This window comes from Centroberyx gerrardi, chromosome 17, assembly GCF_048128805.1.
Source record: "Centroberyx gerrardi isolate f3 chromosome 17, fCenGer3.hap1.cur.20231027, whole genome shotgun sequence".
NCBI classification, from domain to species: Eukaryota; Metazoa; Chordata; class Actinopteri; order Beryciformes; family Berycidae; genus Centroberyx; species Centroberyx gerrardi.
The window spans coordinates 7,703,423-7,722,040 of NC_136013.1; the positions used below are offsets into that span (position 1 = coordinate 7,703,423).

General features: G+C 46.8%; 1 protein-coding gene across 1 annotated transcript; it reads left to right on the plus strand.

Annotated features, from left to right (window-relative positions):
• Positions 1-2,127: 2,127 nt before the first annotated feature.
• ttbk2a (tau tubulin kinase 2a) lies at positions 2,128-14,813 on the plus strand. Its single transcript, XM_071915674.2, has 15 exons — positions 2,128-2,333; positions 3,449-3,596; positions 5,181-5,254; positions 6,371-6,511; positions 7,016-7,120; positions 7,545-7,610; positions 7,844-7,936; positions 8,070-8,195; positions 8,705-8,862; positions 9,157-9,364; positions 10,200-10,414; positions 10,530-11,085; positions 12,006-12,344; positions 13,151-14,109; positions 14,366-14,813. Exons 1-15 carry the CDS (start codon positions 2,265-2,267, stop codon positions 14,811-14,813), a joined length of 3,705 nt encoding a protein of 1,234 aa, XP_071771775.2. The 5' UTR covers positions 2,128-2,264.
• Positions 14,814-18,618: the final 3,805 nt, after the last annotated feature.

The window sequence follows — 18,618 nt, forward strand, 5'->3', positions numbered from 1 at the left end:
TGCTTCATGTTTCTATGTCATCCCAGATTTTAGCATATCATCAGGAATTCCTCTCATCTCTTTACAAGACATCCCCCAACTCTCAGAAGCTCTAGCTTCATCTACAAAGACTTGCAGACCTGCAGATGCTATAATCTACATGTGAAAAATATGGCTTTTAAGGCAGACTATATAGCCAAAAAGAGCCATTTTGTTTCTGTGATGTAAACTGGCAGAATTCTGGTTCAGAGTCTAGCTTTAGCCAGTCTAGCTTTAGTCAGAGTTGTTCGCACAAAGCAAGTTTGAAAGCAAGGTTCTTCACATTTCCTCCCATTTCATATTTCTCTCTTTAGTCAAATATGGAAATAAACTTTTTTTATTATTGTAAATGCAGAGAGGGAATTTTTTCATTTCTGGGCATACAACTTCCATTCATTTCTGATGGGATGTTACTATTTCCCTGCTTTTTTTTGTATGTGTCCCTTACTACTTCACTGGTAAACAAGGCTTAATGGCTGCTGCTGTCATGATTTCAGCTGAAACTTTATCACAGTATAGCTTGAGACATCCTGTCCAGTCCTTTCATCTCTGTTTTGGGACGATGCTGCTGCACCAAGGCCAGCTCACTCCTGCGTGCTGACCTTGTGTCAGATTTCATGGTCTTCATTTCACTGTTATCTAGTCCAACCATGCTTGCCCTCTTGTGGCTCCCAACCTCATCCCGGTGCATGATGGGATTGATTGCCTCCTTGATGTCAGGATCATGCCCCGTAACCAAATAGTGTTTTGAAGGTTCGTTGCATAACCGTAGATGCCTGTGCGCTGTGTGCAGAATGATGAATCGAAGTCGTGTTTGCCGGGTCTGCGTTGTGTGTTTGAAGCCAGACGAGAGGAAGTTGCCAGCGTGTGCTCCCCTGAGAGATGATTATCTATGACACGACTGTTGCATAATAAAGGACCACAGACACAGCTTTTCCAGGGGAAACTCCATTTGAACCTTGTTGTAGAAACAGCCTGCTATTTTTGTGAGGCGAGTGTTGTGCAGTGTGGACAAAAGCAGAAGGCAATAAATTAATCTTAGCGTTCAGATTTGTGTTTGGTGGCATTGGGAGGCGAAATCTGAAGAGCTGGTCCCGTATAGTGTTTCTCAAGTGGTGGGTCGGGACCCAGAGGTGGATCACAAGCTGTTTTGATAGGGCAGTGGACTAAGAAGCATTTACATGGGTGAATATTGAGTTTATCTTGCATATAGGCTGGGCAGTAATTTAATACTATTGTTTATTGTCTTTCAATAGAATCATATCGTGATGAAATAATGATATTGAGTTACAGTGACACACAAATTGGTTGTCTAAATTGATGATATAAAGCAAATACTAATTAAAATCTCTCACAAAATGAGATCTGAAACAAATTTGGGAATATTATTGGGAATATATTATTTGACATTACAGGTTTATATTTTATACCATTAATTACCATGCAGTTCAACGCGATGAACATCAATTTGATTATTTAACAACTCATTTGCATAGGTTAGCAGATATCGTTATATATCATTATTGAAATCATTTCTTCTTATTATTGCGATATTCATTTTGTCCATGTCACCCAGCTCTCCTTACATATTGGGTCATCATTTCAATGCAAATGAAAAATTTGGAATGCAGAATTAGTTGAGAATCACTGGTCTGGCACACTGTATATTATAATAAGATACAGAGGTGACAAAGATTAAACAGCTTCAGTATATCTGATGAGACTTGCAGTGCCTCATTCATAAGATCAGCCTTTTACCATATAGCCAAGGAGCAGAATGGCCTAAGTATAAGTATAAGGGAGTATAAGTGCATTAGAAATACCTTAATACTCATATCAGTTGGTGGGGTCAACTGACTGATATCCAATCTCAGTCGGTCAGTCAACCCCACCAACCAGTTTGTCTAGAAAGACAGCTGCTGGCAGCAGGTGTGGCAGCTGCAGCTAAGGCCCTTAAACCGAGGGGTTAACTTTCTCTCACAACTGGGGAGACTTTCAGACTCGCTTTCATACTACATCCAGTCATGCTTTTTATTCAAAACCCAAAGAACATTAGCTAATATCTACTAAATCAACTGAATTCCTTCATTTTAAAAGTTGGAATTTATTCATTGGTCGTCTGACAGTTGTGTGTCTCTCTTGGGCTTCCGTAGGGTTCTCCAGCACGGCCCAGATGCCCGGCCCAGTCTGAGGCTGTCGGTTGTCGGGGGAAGCACTGAGAACAGCGGTCCTGGTCCACTGACGGGATGAGCGGGGGAGCAGAGCAAGCTGACATCCTAAGCGTGCTCGCCCTGGTCAAGGAACGATGGAAAGTGGTAAGTGACGTGTTCGTTTAGTGACAATAGGCGGTGTGTGCGCCTAACCCCGTCGCCGCCTGTCCCAAGCCCGTCCTCATCCCTCCCGCCGTCCCCACGGACAACAATCCGCCACAACGCTCGCTTTGTTCCTCAAACAATGGCTTCCCCCTGCCTGCGAGTCCTTCACCTCTCCTCTCTCACCTGTGGCTCGGGACAGTTTGGGGTCGTGTCTCTCTCTGTCCAGGTAGCGCTGCTGCGGCATTGTGAGGGAGAGCCTAAAAATAGCCCGCATAGCTATTTGTGGCAGTGCAGTGTGCTATAGGCAGCAGCAGCAGTGTTCCCCCAGGGCCCATGTCTCCCACTGCCGTGCCAGCCTGGGTGCCATGTGAGGCTGTTATTCCTAACTGGCACTTCCGTCTTCTAAGGAGAGGAGTTACGTAACAATGCTGCAGTTAATCCCTCGACTTTAGCTCCTAGTGCGACACAAGAGTGTGTGTGTGTGTGTGTGCGTGTGTGTGTGTGTGTGTGTGTGTTGAGGACAGTGAAGGACACGTGGGAGCTTAGCGGAAATTAAAGCGCTTACTAGTAGTGAGAGGTGAAAATGAATGGGTAGAGGCAGTTAGGAAATTTTAACATGAAAGGGCTAAACAAAGAAAAGAGCATGGTAAAATCAGCAATAGGCCTAATCAGAATAATTTTACTCTGCAACTACAATAATTTTTCTAATTGTCATAGGTGCAGAGACATTTTAGCAAAATATAGTTTAACAGTACATACTGACATACATGGTACAAGGATAATGGGACCTCACATACAGGGTAAATGGGACATTTATGTGATATGTACATTTTGGTAGCACACAGTTATAGAGGAGTGAAGTGTGTCTCCCCTGACTGAATGACCTGAATTTGCCCCTTGTTACCCACATCGCCATGGCGATTGCACCATAGTGAAAAGAGACCGTCTGATTTTATGTCAAAGCCCCACCAGCTCCGGGCCCAAGCGCAAAGAGAATTTCCCCTCTGCCATCTTTAAAGCCTCACACGCTACATACATGTACACTCTCCATATATAGAAATATAATTTCTGCACGTCAGGTTTTCACGCAGCGTCTCGTCCTCCTCTTCCTCCAGGTGAAGAAGATCGGGGGCGGTGGGTTCGGGGAGATCTACGAGGCGCTGGACCTGCTGACGCGGGTCAGCGTGGCGCTGAAGGTGGAGTCGGCCCAGCAGCCCAAACAGGTGCTGAAGATGGAGGTGGCCGTGCTCAAGAAGCTCCAGGGTGAGTCGAAATGGATCCAGCGGGTTCTGTTACATTTCTGGGGTTTGATTGATCCTCCCTGGCATGGTGTGACCTATTGAATTGTCCCAAAAGTGCATATCCTGGGTATCGTCTGCATTCTTGGCAGACACAAGCTTAAGCAAACTGAACGGTTGTCAGTCAGTAATTGCTCCAGGAATAACCACAGAAACACAGAGAAACAGGTTAAACCAGGAAATTATATGCTAGCGGCAAATAGTGGGATAGCCTGTGTGCATCTATGTGCAGCAGAGAATAATCCCTCCCTCTGAGATCACACATAGATCATCTGACTCATCTTAAAACACAGTTTGGCTCCGGCTTCAGCTCAGCTCAGTTCAGTTTGCCTCGGTCTCTGCAGTGCAAAGCAAGCCATCGTTCATTAGGAATAGCTGATACATCCCAGTCATTTATCATTCTGTATTTCACATCTCGTTTTTTTTAATGTCTAAAGGGTGAAGTGTTTCAGTTGTTTAAGTGTTGGGATTTTTAATCTAACAGAGACAAAGGTGACAGCGCACTAAAACGGGAGAAGTGGGCTTTGTGTGTGTTTGCCCGGACACTCCCAGTCTCTCATCGCAGAGGCAGAGGATCAACAAAGCAATTAGGAGCGCTCCTTTGGGGGGGGCGTTTTGTTTGCCTTTTCTCTCTTTTTTTAACCTTGTCTTTTCCCTCCCCTCCTCCTTCCTGCCTTTTTTTTTTTTTTTTTTACCCCTATGCCTTTTTCTTTCTCTCCTCTGAGAGGAAAATCAATGGGTTGGGATCATGTTTGCTGTCTAATGGCTGCGGCCTGAGGCATTATGGTTCTGTTGCTTCCTGAGGGAACCAGGATGTAACCTGAGACGGGCTGAACCCCGGCCCCCAAACACTGCGTACCCGCCCACTCTTAAAGAATAAACATCGACCCGAAGTCCTCATAAAAAGACAAATAGGTCCTATCGAGCTAATAATAGGCTGTTTTTGTTTTTGATTCTTTCATCGGGTCATTTTGATTTATTCTACCCTGAGATAATAATTACTCTTGGTGGCGATGAATTTGGGCGAGCGGGCAGTCGAGACGGGTCAGAGCAGCGAGCCAGAAACAAGAAGTTTCAACATGGAGGTTTTGTTAGTGAAACTGTTTGCATGTGAGCTGCTGTATGGGAGTGTGCTGGCTAGTTGCTCTGCACCGTTTCACTGTGCGCTGAAGGGCTGCGGGGTGTGGCCGCAGTCAGGCTGCCAGTGCAGCAGTGTCCCCTGGGACCAGAGCACACACACACACACACACACAGGCACACAGACGGACAGCTACACACACACACACACACAGAGAGACAGTCATGCACAAGTGTACACATGATGTCGTGCACTATAAATCAGCAGGGTAGTCATAGAGTGGTGAGGGGGGGGCAGCGAACTGTAGCGGCGGCAGAGGGCAGGCGAAATATGGACACGCACATCATCATGATTCATACAGCATGTCGCATCTTATGATAAAATGCTACTGCTGATGCTGTTAAGTCCCCGTGAAGGAACCTCCTGTTCTCCCCCTGAGAATCTCTCGTTCTCCTCTCCTCCGTCTCTTAGGTAAGGACCACGTGTGTCGCTTCGTGGGATGCGGCCGCAACGACCGCTTTAACTACGTGGTGATGGAGCTTCAGGTGGGTGTCAAATGCAGAAAAGCACTGGAAGAGTCAGCAGACAACACTGGCTTTTCAACAATGCCTATTGTTCCTAATGGCCCGATGCACACCAGCAGTGTCAAGTGGCGTGTCAAACTGCCATGACGCATTTGCTCTGAATGTCAGCAGGGGAACAACACGGCTGGTTTTTGTGAGTTTTCTGGGACCGCAGTGACCATTTATCTAGTTTTAGTGAAAAGAACATCATCCATGTTTTGAATTAGATTAGGCTAAAGGAAACCAAGACATAAAATCCAAAAATGCCCTGTAATATGTGATTAATTTAGCAGCCAAAATACAATTGTCCAGATGTATGGGTAAATGAACACTATATAGTTTTAGCTGCTCCAGCAAGCAAGCATCCACCCAGCTTAAGTGTCCCTGGTCCATTTTCTAAATATATGAAGCAGATTGTGGAAAAGACCATTGAACAGCAAAAAATAATATAGTAGAGATGCAAGCACCAGTGCTGCAGACTGTTCAAATATGTCGCCTACTGTGTGCCACGGAAGCGTCAAATTAGTTTCAATTATTGCATCCAGCGCAGCTGGCCTTAATATCCAAGTCATCATCATGAATTCCCTGAATCTGATGATGAATGAGCTGAAAGTGTGGGCTGGGTGGGATTTATGGCCTGGTTTCTGTGTCCACTTGTAACATATTTGGCCATCACCACAAACATTTCAGTCATAGAGACCATTTATCAATGATTATTGTTTCTTTTAAATAAATATTTTTCCAGTTAGAAAGTTTGTGTTGCTGCCATAATAGAGCTAGTCTAAATAAATTAAATTAGTTCAGTATTTTTTGTCTGTTATGATGACATGCTGTTTATTGTACTAACATGCACAATGGGAATAACACCAGCCACATGGCCAATGCTGCTAAATCTTTTGTTGTGGCTGGTTAGTTAGTTAGCTCCAGCAGCCACTTTGGCAGATGGTCCGCTGTCACCGCTCTATTCTAAAAGCCTAGTCGGCTGGGAAAATAATGCAAGTCGCTGGTGAGTTTTTTGGGGGGGATTTATCACTGTGGCCTGGAGACAAAAGCTACTTTCCTTCCCTGCTTACTTTTCTCGTACATTGTCTCTTCCAGGGCCGTAACCTGGCCGACCTGCGGAGGAGTATGACCCGGGGCACCTTCAGCGTCAGCACCACCCTGCGGCTGGGGCGCCAGATCCTGGAGGCCATAGAGAGCATCCACTCCGTCGGCTTCCTGCACCGCGACATCAAACCGGTGAGTCACTGGGAACTGGGTGCGGCGGAGAATAAATGTATTTCTTTCGTTCGGTTCCTATTTCCTTACCTCGCACTTCTCCGTTACTCATAAATATTCTGGGCATAAATATTGTCTATTACTCATAAATATTCTGGGCACAGAGGAATATATTTTATTTCTATTGTCTGGGCAGTGCTGCTTTGACCCTTGCACTCTTTATTATTGGCTGACGGTAATGTTGCCGATTCAGCGCTTTAGCTTTTTCGACTGTTGCACTTTACTGTAAGTTGGCTCAATAAGAGTGTTGGCTAAATGCCTGAAATGTAATGGAATGTAAATGTCTTCTGTCTTTTGAACTGCCATATTAAATTATTTTCCACAGTAGAAATAAAAGTTATTCCCCTGGGGAGAAAATAATATAAATAGCCGTAAGGTTTCATTGGATTTATAACTTTCTAATCTGTATTATTATTTTCTTAACCATCCCCTCATTACCACCTTCTCTCTCCGCTTCTGCTGCAGTCCAACTTCGCCATGGGCCGGTTCCCCAGCACCTGCCGAACCTGCTACATGCTGGACTTCGGTTTAGCTCGCCAGTTCACCAACTCTTGCCAGGAGGTCCGACCTGTAAGTACCCTCTTTTTTGTTGATCAGCGTATAGTGAGCCTAATGTGAGTAGGGAATGTTGGAATAATTGCTAATGAAGGGTTTGGGTTAGAGGTTTGATAAGAAGCGGGCACAAATGAAACTGGTAGACATTTCTTTTTATTTTCTGTGGTATTTCTGGATGAAAATCAGTGAATTCCGCAGACTACTACTTCTTTTATGTGTAATACATAAAAAAAAACCATAAAATATGGCTAAATGGAAATGTTGCATTGCCATTTAAGTTATTGGGAGCTATCAATACAGTGTGCGGATTCTACCTCTTTCTTTATGTTAAACACACAAAAGAAAATGGTTTGGGAATCTGCAGATCCAGTTTGGCTGTGAGCCTATTAGACTGTATCAGCAGTAGTGTTTTATTGCTGTCTCTCTTTGTGTTTGGCAGCCCCGTCCAGTGGCTGGGTTCAGGGGAACAGTCCGTTACGCGTCTGTCAATGCACACAAGAATAAGGTCAGTATCTGCTCTGCAGCACAGCTCTTGTGCAATCCATCACTCTGTCCCACACGCGCCCGCTCACGTGCTTTTCCCCAACAACTTTCTCACATCGCTGCCTTTTGTTTTTTTCGGGACAAGCTCTGTTATTGTTTGTCGCCACAGTTCCGTTTCTGGCGATCAGACATTATCGATCTAGCCAGCTGTCTGAGCATAATGTTAACAACGTAAACCCCGGTGTAATCCTACAGGAGATGGGTCGTCATGATGACCTCTGGTCCCTCTTCTACATGCTGGTGGAGTTTCTGGTCGGCCAGTTGCCGTGGAGAAAGATCAAGGACAAAGTAAGATCAACCAATATTAATTGTTATCCTTCCTGGAAACTAAACCGCCTTGGCTACGTAGCTGTAAGTGATGAGAGGTGTGATGAGGTGTATATGTATATATGCTTTTGTGTGTGTGTGTGTTCACTCTCAGGAGCATGTGGGGAAGCTGAAGGAGACCTATGACCACCGGCTGATGCTCAAACACCTGCCGGCAGAGTTCAGTGTGTTTCTGGACCACATCTCCAGCCTCGACTACTTCACCAAGCCTGACTACCAGGTGATATGGATGTTTATGTTGCGGTTTAGTAAGGGGCTCTAGTTTGTCCGACTCTGAAAATAAGTGCTGATTAAAGCCGTGATCCCATAGGATGCTTTTTCTCGTGGCTGTGAGTGTCGCTAGTAACGGAGCGAGCCCAGGGGAGCGCCTCAGAAGGTGCCGCTTTCAAGATGTGAGGCACATAGTTTGGAGGAAACGTGCACCTGCTGCGACCAAACCATTGAAAATAGGATGAATTTTTGAACGTGCCTCTGCCTTTTTTTCAGCTATGTGATCACAGCCTAAAAAAGTGTTTATCTAATAGGGTCTGTCTGCAGTTAAACAGAATGTAATGTCAACACAAGTATCTTATTGTCTGTAAGATTTCCGGTTGTTTGGGTAATATCTGTTAGATTTCTGCCTGTGGAATCCATGATTATGGCATCTGTTTGTGTTTGGAGCCTGTTTATCCTGTGGTACATCTAGTCTGAATTGCATACATGTTTACTATTTAATTCATTTTGTTACAGCTGCTGATGTCAGTGTTTGACAACAGCATGAAAACCTACAACGTAGTGGAAAACGACCCTTATGACTGGGAGAGGACCGGCACAGATGGCACTCTGACTATCAATGCCAGCGCCACGACACCCCAGCACCACACCCGCCTCACGCCAGCACACATGGGGTACGTGTCTAGCAGCCCAGCAGCCATTTCAGTCAAGGCTGAGGTCAAGACACTTTCAGTGCAATCAATTCAGGAGGTGGATCTTTATTTATTTTTGATACAAAGGTTTTGATAGCCAATCTGTAAACCTAAAATGAAGGCTATATAGTAGTTTTTTGAAAAGTAAATTCATTTTACATTTTGAATTGAGTGACTAAAATTGTACATTCGCCTCTGCATGGTTATCTGTAGTCTCTTTTACAGTCTTAACCATCAAATGAATGTTCAAATGTGTGTATTTTTTTTGTTCTCCAGAATGGCGAATGCCTCTCTGATCCCTGGCGACCTGCTGAGGGAGAACACAGACGAGGTTCTGCAGGACGAGCAGCTCAGCGACGGGGAGAACAACCCCGCCCCCGACCGCCTGCCCGGCTCCCCCGTCCATCCTCTCCGCAACCAGGAGGCTGACGTCTGGGAGGAGCTGGACCGCAACCGTAACCGCATCAGGACCGCAGTCTGGAAGGTAGGCTGCAGATACACACAGGAACACACACGCGTTCCACGGGGGGGGGGGGGGGGGGGGGGGGGGGGGGGTGTCAGGTGACGTGTTTGCTAGAGAAAACACAAGGGCCGATTCTCTACAGTCCCGCGGCCCATTGGTGGCGGTGATGCATAGTGCTTTCTTAATATGAGAAGACTACTGTGGAAGCTGTGTGAAAATTCACAGCCAAGGTGTGAAGACTCACAGTTTGAGTTAAATTTTCACAAAAATAGAACTTTTGCTTCCTTTTCCATGTCTGCTCAATAAACAACAGACATGATTTGTAGAAAATGATTTTCTCAAGTGCTGTTAATTGATTGTAAAATGATAGTGCTCAGGTATAGAGGGGTAAAGTGTCTCACCCCTGACTGAGAGACTTGAATTTGCCTCTTGATGACCACATCGAAAAGAGACCATCTGATTTTATATGTCTGTGTTGTAATCAAACCTCGATGAAACCTCAGTTGGCAGCAGGGTGGTGTAGTGAGTAGAGGGACTGTCCTTTAACCAGAGGGCCAGGGTTCAAGCCCCTGTGACAGCAAGCATCCACCCTGCTTAAAGTGTCCCAAAGCAAAACGCTGAATCCCTTCCAGCTCCAGGGTCACTGCTTTGTAGCTGACTCTGCACTTTGACCTCCCTGTGGAGGGGGGCAAGCAATGGTAAACTCACCTTTTCATGTTCTTAGTTCCATCATTTTGGTTCTGTAGAGTTTGGTCACCCCTGAAGTACTCTCATAAGAATCCACACCTCAATTGAAATTCATCTGTTCTTTTATCTAATAAGTCCCTTGCAAAAACAAATTGTGTGGTTCCCACAGGCGGCCACAGAGGAGGAGCATAGCAACAACCAGGGCCACCAGAGCCCCTACGCCGGGCCCAGCCTGGGCTCCCCGGTCAAAGTGCACTCTGAGGTCGTGGCTTCAGACCGCGACGGCCCCCTGCTGAGGAAGCTCCGCAACATCCACAGCTTTGAGCTGGAGAGGAGGCTTGGGCTGGAGTCCAAACCCAGTCCAGAGCGCTTCCTGGAGGCCTGGTCAGTCTGTCCACTGCCCCTCTCAACAACAACAATTTTACCGTTTATCTTATCGACTGTTTCATTCTGTTTTAAAGAGACTTGACTGTTTGCATTTGTCTGTGTGTCTGTCCAGCTCAGCAAAGCACCAGTTCGGCCCCCAGCAGCAGGAGAAGGAGGCTGAGGGGGTTGCGGGGGTCCCAGTAGCTCATGGCCAAGCTGTCCTTGCTGGGGAGCGTCCTGAAAGGGTCTGGCACTATGATGAGGAGTTCCTGTCTGGTGGTGGCTCTCCTAAGCCAGTATCCCCTGGCTCTCTGGAGCAGGGTGAGGGGGCAGCCAGCAGCGGGGGCTTCGTGGCCCTCAACCTGAGCTCTGGCAGGCAGGACGTTGACTCGAGGGAGTGGGTAATGGTGGAGCGGCCCAGCGGCTCCCCGGGGGCCAAGGCTACCGCCAGCCCTTCGGAGGAGGATGAGGAGGAGCCGGAGGTGCTCCAGCCAGGGGAACAGTCTCCTGGATGGGAGAAGGGCAGCCCCAGCCCTAACTCTGGCAAAACTAAACACGAAACCCTAACTTCCCCCATGGGAGCTGCCAAGGTGGACAGGCTGGAGCTCAGTGTGGGCCCCGCGGGGAACCTGCCCCCCGTCACTCCAACCAGCCCGGCTGAAGCTCTGGCAGAGGGAGTTCTCACTCAGGTAAGCCCCTTCACTCGAATACCATCTCATGACATGACATACATGATACTGACTGTATTCAGCATTTTACAAAGTTAAAAAGCTGCACAGAGTCAGAGTTCTAGCTCTAGAACTTCAATGCTAATATCATACAACTATTAGAGTTCCACCAGCTGCATCTTGCTCTAGTTTGAAGCAAAATGTTACTGCTTTATGTGTGCGCGCTTCTTTGCTTGTGTGTATTTGTTAGAAAAGGATATTCCTGACACAACTGCGGAGCTTTTATCAGACCGAGGCAAGAGGGGGGAGAGAGAGCTTATGGCTTTGAAATGCACTTTGATTTGCATTAGATATCATGCATATTTTATCTTATTTTCAGACACTCATTTGCAATGCGTTGGGTTGATTTTATTTACTTACACAAATTAAATGATTTATTTCCAAGATCTGCTTTGGTTTGCTTCGATTAAATGAGTTGTTTGCTCCTTTGCTATTCATAACCTTCAGTATCCGACCAGCCCATTCACCGAGTCCAGATTCCTGCTCAACAAAGTCCAACACAGACTGCTTTCACTCAAAATGTAGAGCAGTGTTTTCAATACAAGAGGAATGAATGCCCTGACTGTCCCCTCACCCCCCCTTACCACCAGAACCACTCCCTCTAAGTTTGAAATGTACACTGCCTTCCTCTAATCCACTACCCCTCCTCCTCCTCCTTCCTCCCCCCGCCCAAAAACCGTCTTTTTGATCCTTCCGTCCTCTTTTGGCCGCTCTTCCCCTGACCTCAACAACTCGACACTGCGCTACCCCCCCCCCCCCCCCCCCCGCCCCCTACTCGCCCTGCCCCGCGACTCTTCCGCCCTCCATCCTCTCACTCCCTCACCTATCTCACAACCCCTCCTCTCTCCCATCTCCCACTTCTTCTCCCTCCCCTCTCTTAGCTCCCCACCTCTCCTCCATCCCTGCCTGAGGAGGTTGCGATCCGGACATCCAGCCCCATCCTCCTGCGCTCTCCCAGCCCACACACCCTCCTGACCACCCTGTCGGACCCGCTGCACCAGCGCCAGCCGCCGGGCATGAGGCGCAGCCAGTCTGCCGACCAGCAGCAGCAGGAACGCCCCTCCTCCTCCTCCTCCTGCCACGCCTCCCTACCACTACCACCAAACCCCGCCCCCGGCACCCGCTCGCCCGGGCGCAGGAAACTGCCTGCCATCCCGGCGGGCGCTGCCAACACCAAGTTTCCCTCTGTCATACGCATCACTCGCGCCCAGCTCCAGCAGGTGATTAGCCAATCACGATCCCGTAGCATCACAGAACGAAATCCTCTCATCCATTCAGCTTCCTCTCTCTCTTAATACTTCACTAGCCGCACACCAGCTGCCACCATTTTTATTCTTTTTTTGTTATGCTGTTTGTTTTGGCTTCTTGTTTGGCTTCTTTTGTTTTGTTTTGCTTTTTGTGGGCTCGGTCATTGTGTTGTCGTCAGTCAGCTCTCTCCAGGAACCAGGAAGGGCATTGTGCAGGCCAGGCAGAGCATGCTCAGATGTGTCCTTGTGTCTGGACATGTGTTCTTGTGATCTGAATAGGGGTGTGTGTTTGTCTGATTGTGGCATGTGTGTTTGGAATGTGGAGTCATGACTACAGGTTGCATGGTCTCTTTTGTTTCAGATCGTCTTTGTCTTCTCTCTCTTTCTCTTTCTCTCTCTCTCCCTGTATTTGTTTCTCACCCTCTCTTCGTTGAAGCCCCCTGCGAAGTTGCGTGAACGTTTCCTGTCCTACTTGCCGGTTTAGTACTCACAGCTTGACTGACACTGCCATAGCACTTGTGTGTTTCGGTCTCATAATGGTAGCTATGGCATTGCATGCTGTTGCCAACTAATCTCCATTTAATACCCCATATTACAAAAATCAGGCTCTTGCTACAGAACTACAGCACAACTCGACATGTTGTAGTCTATCAGCAACAGGCCGTTGAAAATTAGAATATTACTCCCATTTTATAGTGTGGCGTATTTCTAGAGTAACACCTGTGTGTTTTTCTCTTCCCTCCTCTACTCCTGTCTCTCTGCTTCCCCTCCCCCTCCAGTTAACGGCTCAGCGTCCCTCTGGTCTGTCCTCCCAGTCAGGATCAGACAGTGTCCCACAGTGCCTCCTGCTGGAGAGGCGTGGTGAAGCTGAGGCTGATGCTCAGCAGCCCATGGACCACACCGCAGACATCAACTCCCCCCAGGACCGCGTGCCCATCCAGCCGGGCACGCCCACAGACCCCCTGGCTGAGACGCTGGTGAACGGAGACAGCCACACCAAAGCCCAAAGCCCCGTGCCAAGCCGAGTGTCTTCCCCACGCTCTCCACGCTCACCTTCCTCTCCGCGCTCCCCTCGCTCTCCTCACAGCCCCATGTTTGCCAACGGACACCTCTCTCCTCCTGTCAACGGCCAAAGGGACTTCAGCAACGGAGCATTCCCCAAGCTGAAAGACCCTGAGAATGATTCTGGCCTCGCTCCCTATGCCACAGAGCCCCAGTTGCATGCCCCAGGTGGGCAGGGGAGGGGAGACGGGAGTCAGGCTGCAGAGGAGACCGGTGGCCCAGCCTCCTCCTCCCCTGCTGTCCCCCGTAAAGACCCCACCCGCAGGCAAAGTCGCATCCCTGTGCTGGAGCCCTCCAGTCTGCTGGAGCCCCCTCCTCCAGGGTCCGCTAAAGAGAAGCTTCTGCAGAAGAAGGCCAACCACCAGGGCCCGGTCCCCTCTCCCACCGCCTCCCCGTCCCTCTCCGACAGGCGTGGCCCCATGGTGGCCTCCCTCCCTCGGGACCCGCTGTCCTCCGCCTCTGACCGCTCCCAGGACGAAGACTCCCTCCTGGGCTCCCGCTCCGACCGCCAGGGAGACGACGCTCCTTCCCTCTCCTCCTCCTCCAGCCCCCTGTCCCGCAAGAGCAGGATCCCTCGTCCCGTTAATCCCACCCCCGCCCCTGAGCAGCTGGCTGCCCAATTCATGCCACGCCCGCCCCCCGGAAAGCCACCTAGCCGCCCCATAGTGGAGGGCAGGTAACTTGTCGTTCAGCTGCCTTGCTTTCATGTGACATGCTATCTCAAATTAATGATTAAATTAACTTGTGTCGCACAAAGACCATAAATAACAGAAGACAACATATGACAATGAGTAGACATTGTGCATGAAATCTCACTTTGCTGATGATTTTTCTTGTAATGAATTCAGCTGATTTATCAACCTGTTTTGCTTAAGACTGTATGACTTGGCTGTAATTTGTCCTGCTTTGTGTACCCGCCCCCACCCACCCAGGCTTAGGCGTTACCGCATCCGAGCAGGCAGCACCAGCGACTCAGACCTCCTGTCCTGCCTGGCCCAGCTGATGCATGGCTCCCGCGGCTCCCCCCTCCACCACCGCTCCTCTGCCCAGCACGGGGGCTCCAGGATGGGCATCTGCAGCCTGACGAGCTCCCCGCACCACCACCGCAGCTCCAGCGCTTCCCCGCGCAGCTCCTCCTCCCTGCAGCGCTCCGTCAGCTCCTCGCCCTCCCGCCATGAACACCGCGGCGGTGGGGGAGGGGGCTGCCTGGGCCGCAGCCGCTCGCCTCCCAGCTTCTCCGGCTCGCCGCCTCCCCGCCGCTCCTACCCCCACCACCAGGAGACTTGCTGCAGCCGCCAGGCCCGCACAGGCCCCTTCCACCTGTCCAGGGGGAAAGGCTGCAGCCGAGAGGGCAAGTGCTCCAGCAAGCTGAGCAGATAGTCGCCCACCGGGATGCTCTGCCGCCGCAGAGGAGGGGAAGGCTACAATCAGGATGGGGAAGAGCGCAGTCAGGACGAAGGCCTGCGTCGTCCCGCCCGAGTGTCGTTGGACAAGAGAATTCTTGTCTCCCTTTTTCCCTGTCAATCTGAACTTCACCGTGTCTCCCCGCCTCACACTGTTCTCTTCAGTCCTTCCATTTGCACACAGGTTTTTTTCACTCATTTATGTGCCCAGTTTTATGGTACCTAATCAGACGGGGGATGATGACATTTCAGGGTACTCAATTTGTATAGTTTACCATGTTGTAGAGCAAACTAGTGTAGCTGTGAAACTAAACAGTGATTTCCTAATACAGGAAGTATTGTAGTATATAAATCAATAGTTGGGCCAGTGGGCATATAAACAGCTCCCTGTTTGTTAGTATTTGATACATCCTGCACCACAATATATAGTAACTCATTTAGCCCCATTATTAATGCACTTGGATTATACTGATGGAATATCAGTATAGCTGATCACTACTTAATTAAATATTGACCTGGGGTTGACTCGGTTATCTCCTCTGCATTTATTTGGAGATTGCAGGCAGGGTATAATTTTTACTTTATACTATATGCGAATGCATAAAGCCAGAATAAGTGTACAGTAGTATTTATTAAAATATTATTTATTTTAACGCTTAGCAATGCTTATGACTCCTACCCTCTCTATGATAGTGGATGTATGGTACCTGTGTCCCTTACATTAGTTTTAAATGTTTAACAGAGCGGATTACTCCAAAGTGATCCTTTATACAATCATGTAAAGTGTGTGAGGACACACACCTACTTGTGCCTACTGTGTTGCTAAGGAGGAATCTAAATGTCACACTGAATGAATGAATGAATTACAGGTCAGAATTCCTTTAAGTGAAAGTTGCTTAGAAATGATTGCATTGATGTAACATGTTTCTCAATCCTGTCCTTCCAGTAGTAGTAGTAGTGGTGGTGGTAGTAATAAGCCTAAACAAGGTACATGTATTCTAATTCACTAATTAATCAGTAATGTTTGGACACAGATGTTTGTCTCAGCGTGTGCCTTGGCACTTTGGGCAGCTTGGGGATTCACTTTGGTGTGTTTGTGATTATAACAAAGGGAGCCAAAAGCAGACTTGCGTTAATTTGTGCCAGCGGTTTAGAGAACCCTTTTCACCTGGATGTAACAGTATTCTTGGAAGTAGAAAAGGAAGCAACAAGAATGTTTGTAAATCAAACACAATTTGAGCAGCAATTTACTTGAAGTCAGAGTAGCTATTATTTGTGATGACAAAAGGAAATATTTTAAGTAAAACCAGTTTTAACGGTCCTGTATGACCTTGATACCAGGTCAGCGTCTGACTCTCAGATAAAACTTTGAACAAATGTGAATTCCAGACCTCAAGAAAACATTTTGTCAAATGTCATATGTGTATGCCATATGTATTTCTCACACCAAAATGATGTTCCATGCCTCTGTAGGCCAGAAAAACATTTTTTTATCCGTTCCTCTTGCGCCAGAGAATGTCTTTTATATAACGACATACAGTATGTTTGTGCACAAGGCAAAGGAATCATTGTATTGTTTGAGAACCACTGTTTAATTTATTTCCACATTCCTCACTCCAACCCTCCTCCACAACCTCTTCCCACTCCTCTGCTTGTAAGATACTGTAAAATAACTCCGGCTTCCGACGCTACTCTTTGCATGCTCTACAGAGAAAAGAGAGGAAAAAAAATCAGAACAAACTATTGAGTAAAAGCAGCATACCAGTTCCCATCACACTCCATCTATCTTGTGAAGATTATAACCCGAAAGGGATTTCTTTTCCTGTTGGGTGAGCAGTTTAATTTCTATAAACTTGTATATTTTCTCTTGACACCCCTTCTTTCCCTCACAATGTTCTTTTACTTTCCTCTTCCCATCTGATCTATAACACTAGTTTTCTGCGCTACCGACTGCTACATACATTGACTTGGGATGACTGTGTAGCTTAAATATGATGGACTGTATTTTTCATCAGTGCAACTGGCTGAATTCCACCGAGCATACATGATGCACAAAACAGTTATTCCATGAGAAAGAGAAGAATAGACTTTGCTCTGTTTTAAGCACTTGTATTGTAGGAGACGGCACATGGGTTGAAAAATTGATGGCAATGAAAGCCACAATATGGTATGGCTGCACATATGGACAAAAAAAAATCACATTGCCAATATTTTGATAAATTTTGCAATTGTGGTTTGAATTGTGATATGATAAACATTGGAGTGTATGGAGTGCTTAGGGTTTAAACGGGCGCATTGCTTTGTAGACGTCAAATGTGCCGTTTTGTTTGACTCACGCAGATCTTGCAGGTACCTGCGCTAGTCTCTTAGAGCAGCTATGATGACTCATCCTGAAGGCAGACAGCGTTCAGTCAGTCAGCTGCCTTAATGTCTCCTCTCTCCCCCTCTGTGCATAGCGAGGGATGACTGAGCCTTGTCTGTGTTGGAGATCATTCCACTGTTAGGCCAGCCAAGCCTTCTGTCAACTGTCTCTGTCCGTGAATGGCGTGTGCCACCATATGCCTGGTCAGCGTGGTCAGCACTACCGCTGAAATCAGTGCAGGATTTTGCTGTGAAGCTTTCGGATTTGCTCCTGCAGATCTGTGGTTATATTGGAGTGCTCCCCGTTTTTCTGTGAGACTGTGTGAAATATTTACTGATGATGTGGTGGAAAGTGAGAAGTTGGGAGTGCAGTATTCGAGGTGCGATCGTTGGTGGTATGATAATTGTATGCTTTCATACAGGCGCTTGCAGATTTCCATATGTCGCCAGCACCCAGTCTCTGAATCCTCCTCTTTGAACTCTCTATTTCAGGCGTACAAATTTCAAGGTATTTCAAGCTTTCAGACTTCAGAACGCTGTTGTGCAGACTTTTAATATATACCTGTTAACTGTTCAAGGTAATTATTTAAACAAAATCATCATTGTAAACCATAACTTATTTGCTGACAAGCTCCAGTGAAAGGAAGGAACAGACACTAAACTGTGCTGCTGGTTGTAAGAAAAGATAATCAGATTTCATCTTCTGTTTCTTTTTTTTTATTATTGCACAAAGTGGTGTGTAGTTGTAGTACTAGTGTTACCTTCCAGATGAGTTTTTTTTGTCACTTTTCTGAGAGGCCTGCTGATAGCAAGGTGTCATCATATATATATATATATATATAGTAGCTTGCCTGTATCTGTAGTATACAGATACCTATAGGCCAACTGAACAAACCAACTTATTTTGAACCGTTAGTGGAGGTGGAAACTAATGAAAGCTTTGGTGTGCACTGGCACTCTTCTCATGTCATAACATTGGATTACTTGTTTATAAATTATAAATACTTGACAGAAATTATTTATTGTCACATTTGCTAATTTGCCCATCCATCAGTATGACTTCAATATTTGGATGTTTTCTTTTTTTTTTTTTTGGATGGTTGATATTTTTGTGTTGTAATGTATGTCATGGTTTTGAAATGTAACTGTACAGTCTCAAGGAAAGAATGTAACAAGTGGAAGTTTTGCATTGTACATAACTGTAATTATTTATGTTTATTCTATCATTTGTATCATATCAATGCCTTGTACAGTGTTTTTTTTCTGTTGGTTTAAAATTATTTTGTATTTTATTTTTATAAACTGGTTATAAATAAAATACTCATTCAGCATGCAGACAATATCATATCTCTTGACATATTTTTGTGTCAGTTATTCTTAAGTGGTGGTCATTTTGGGAGGCCACATTAATTATAAATTAT

Coding starts and splice junctions, on each gene's coding strand:
- ttbk2a (XM_071915674.2), top strand. CDS start 2,265: ATGAGCGGGGGAGCAGAGCAAGCTGACATCCTAAGCGTGCTCGCCCTG. Junction 7,611..7,843: donor TCAATGCACACAAGAATAAG/GTCAGTATCTGC, acceptor GTAATCCTACAG/GAGATGGGTCGTCATGATGA. Junction 8,196..8,704: donor TCACCAAGCCTGACTACCAG/GTGATATGGATG, acceptor ATTTTGTTACAG/CTGCTGATGTCAGTGTTTGA.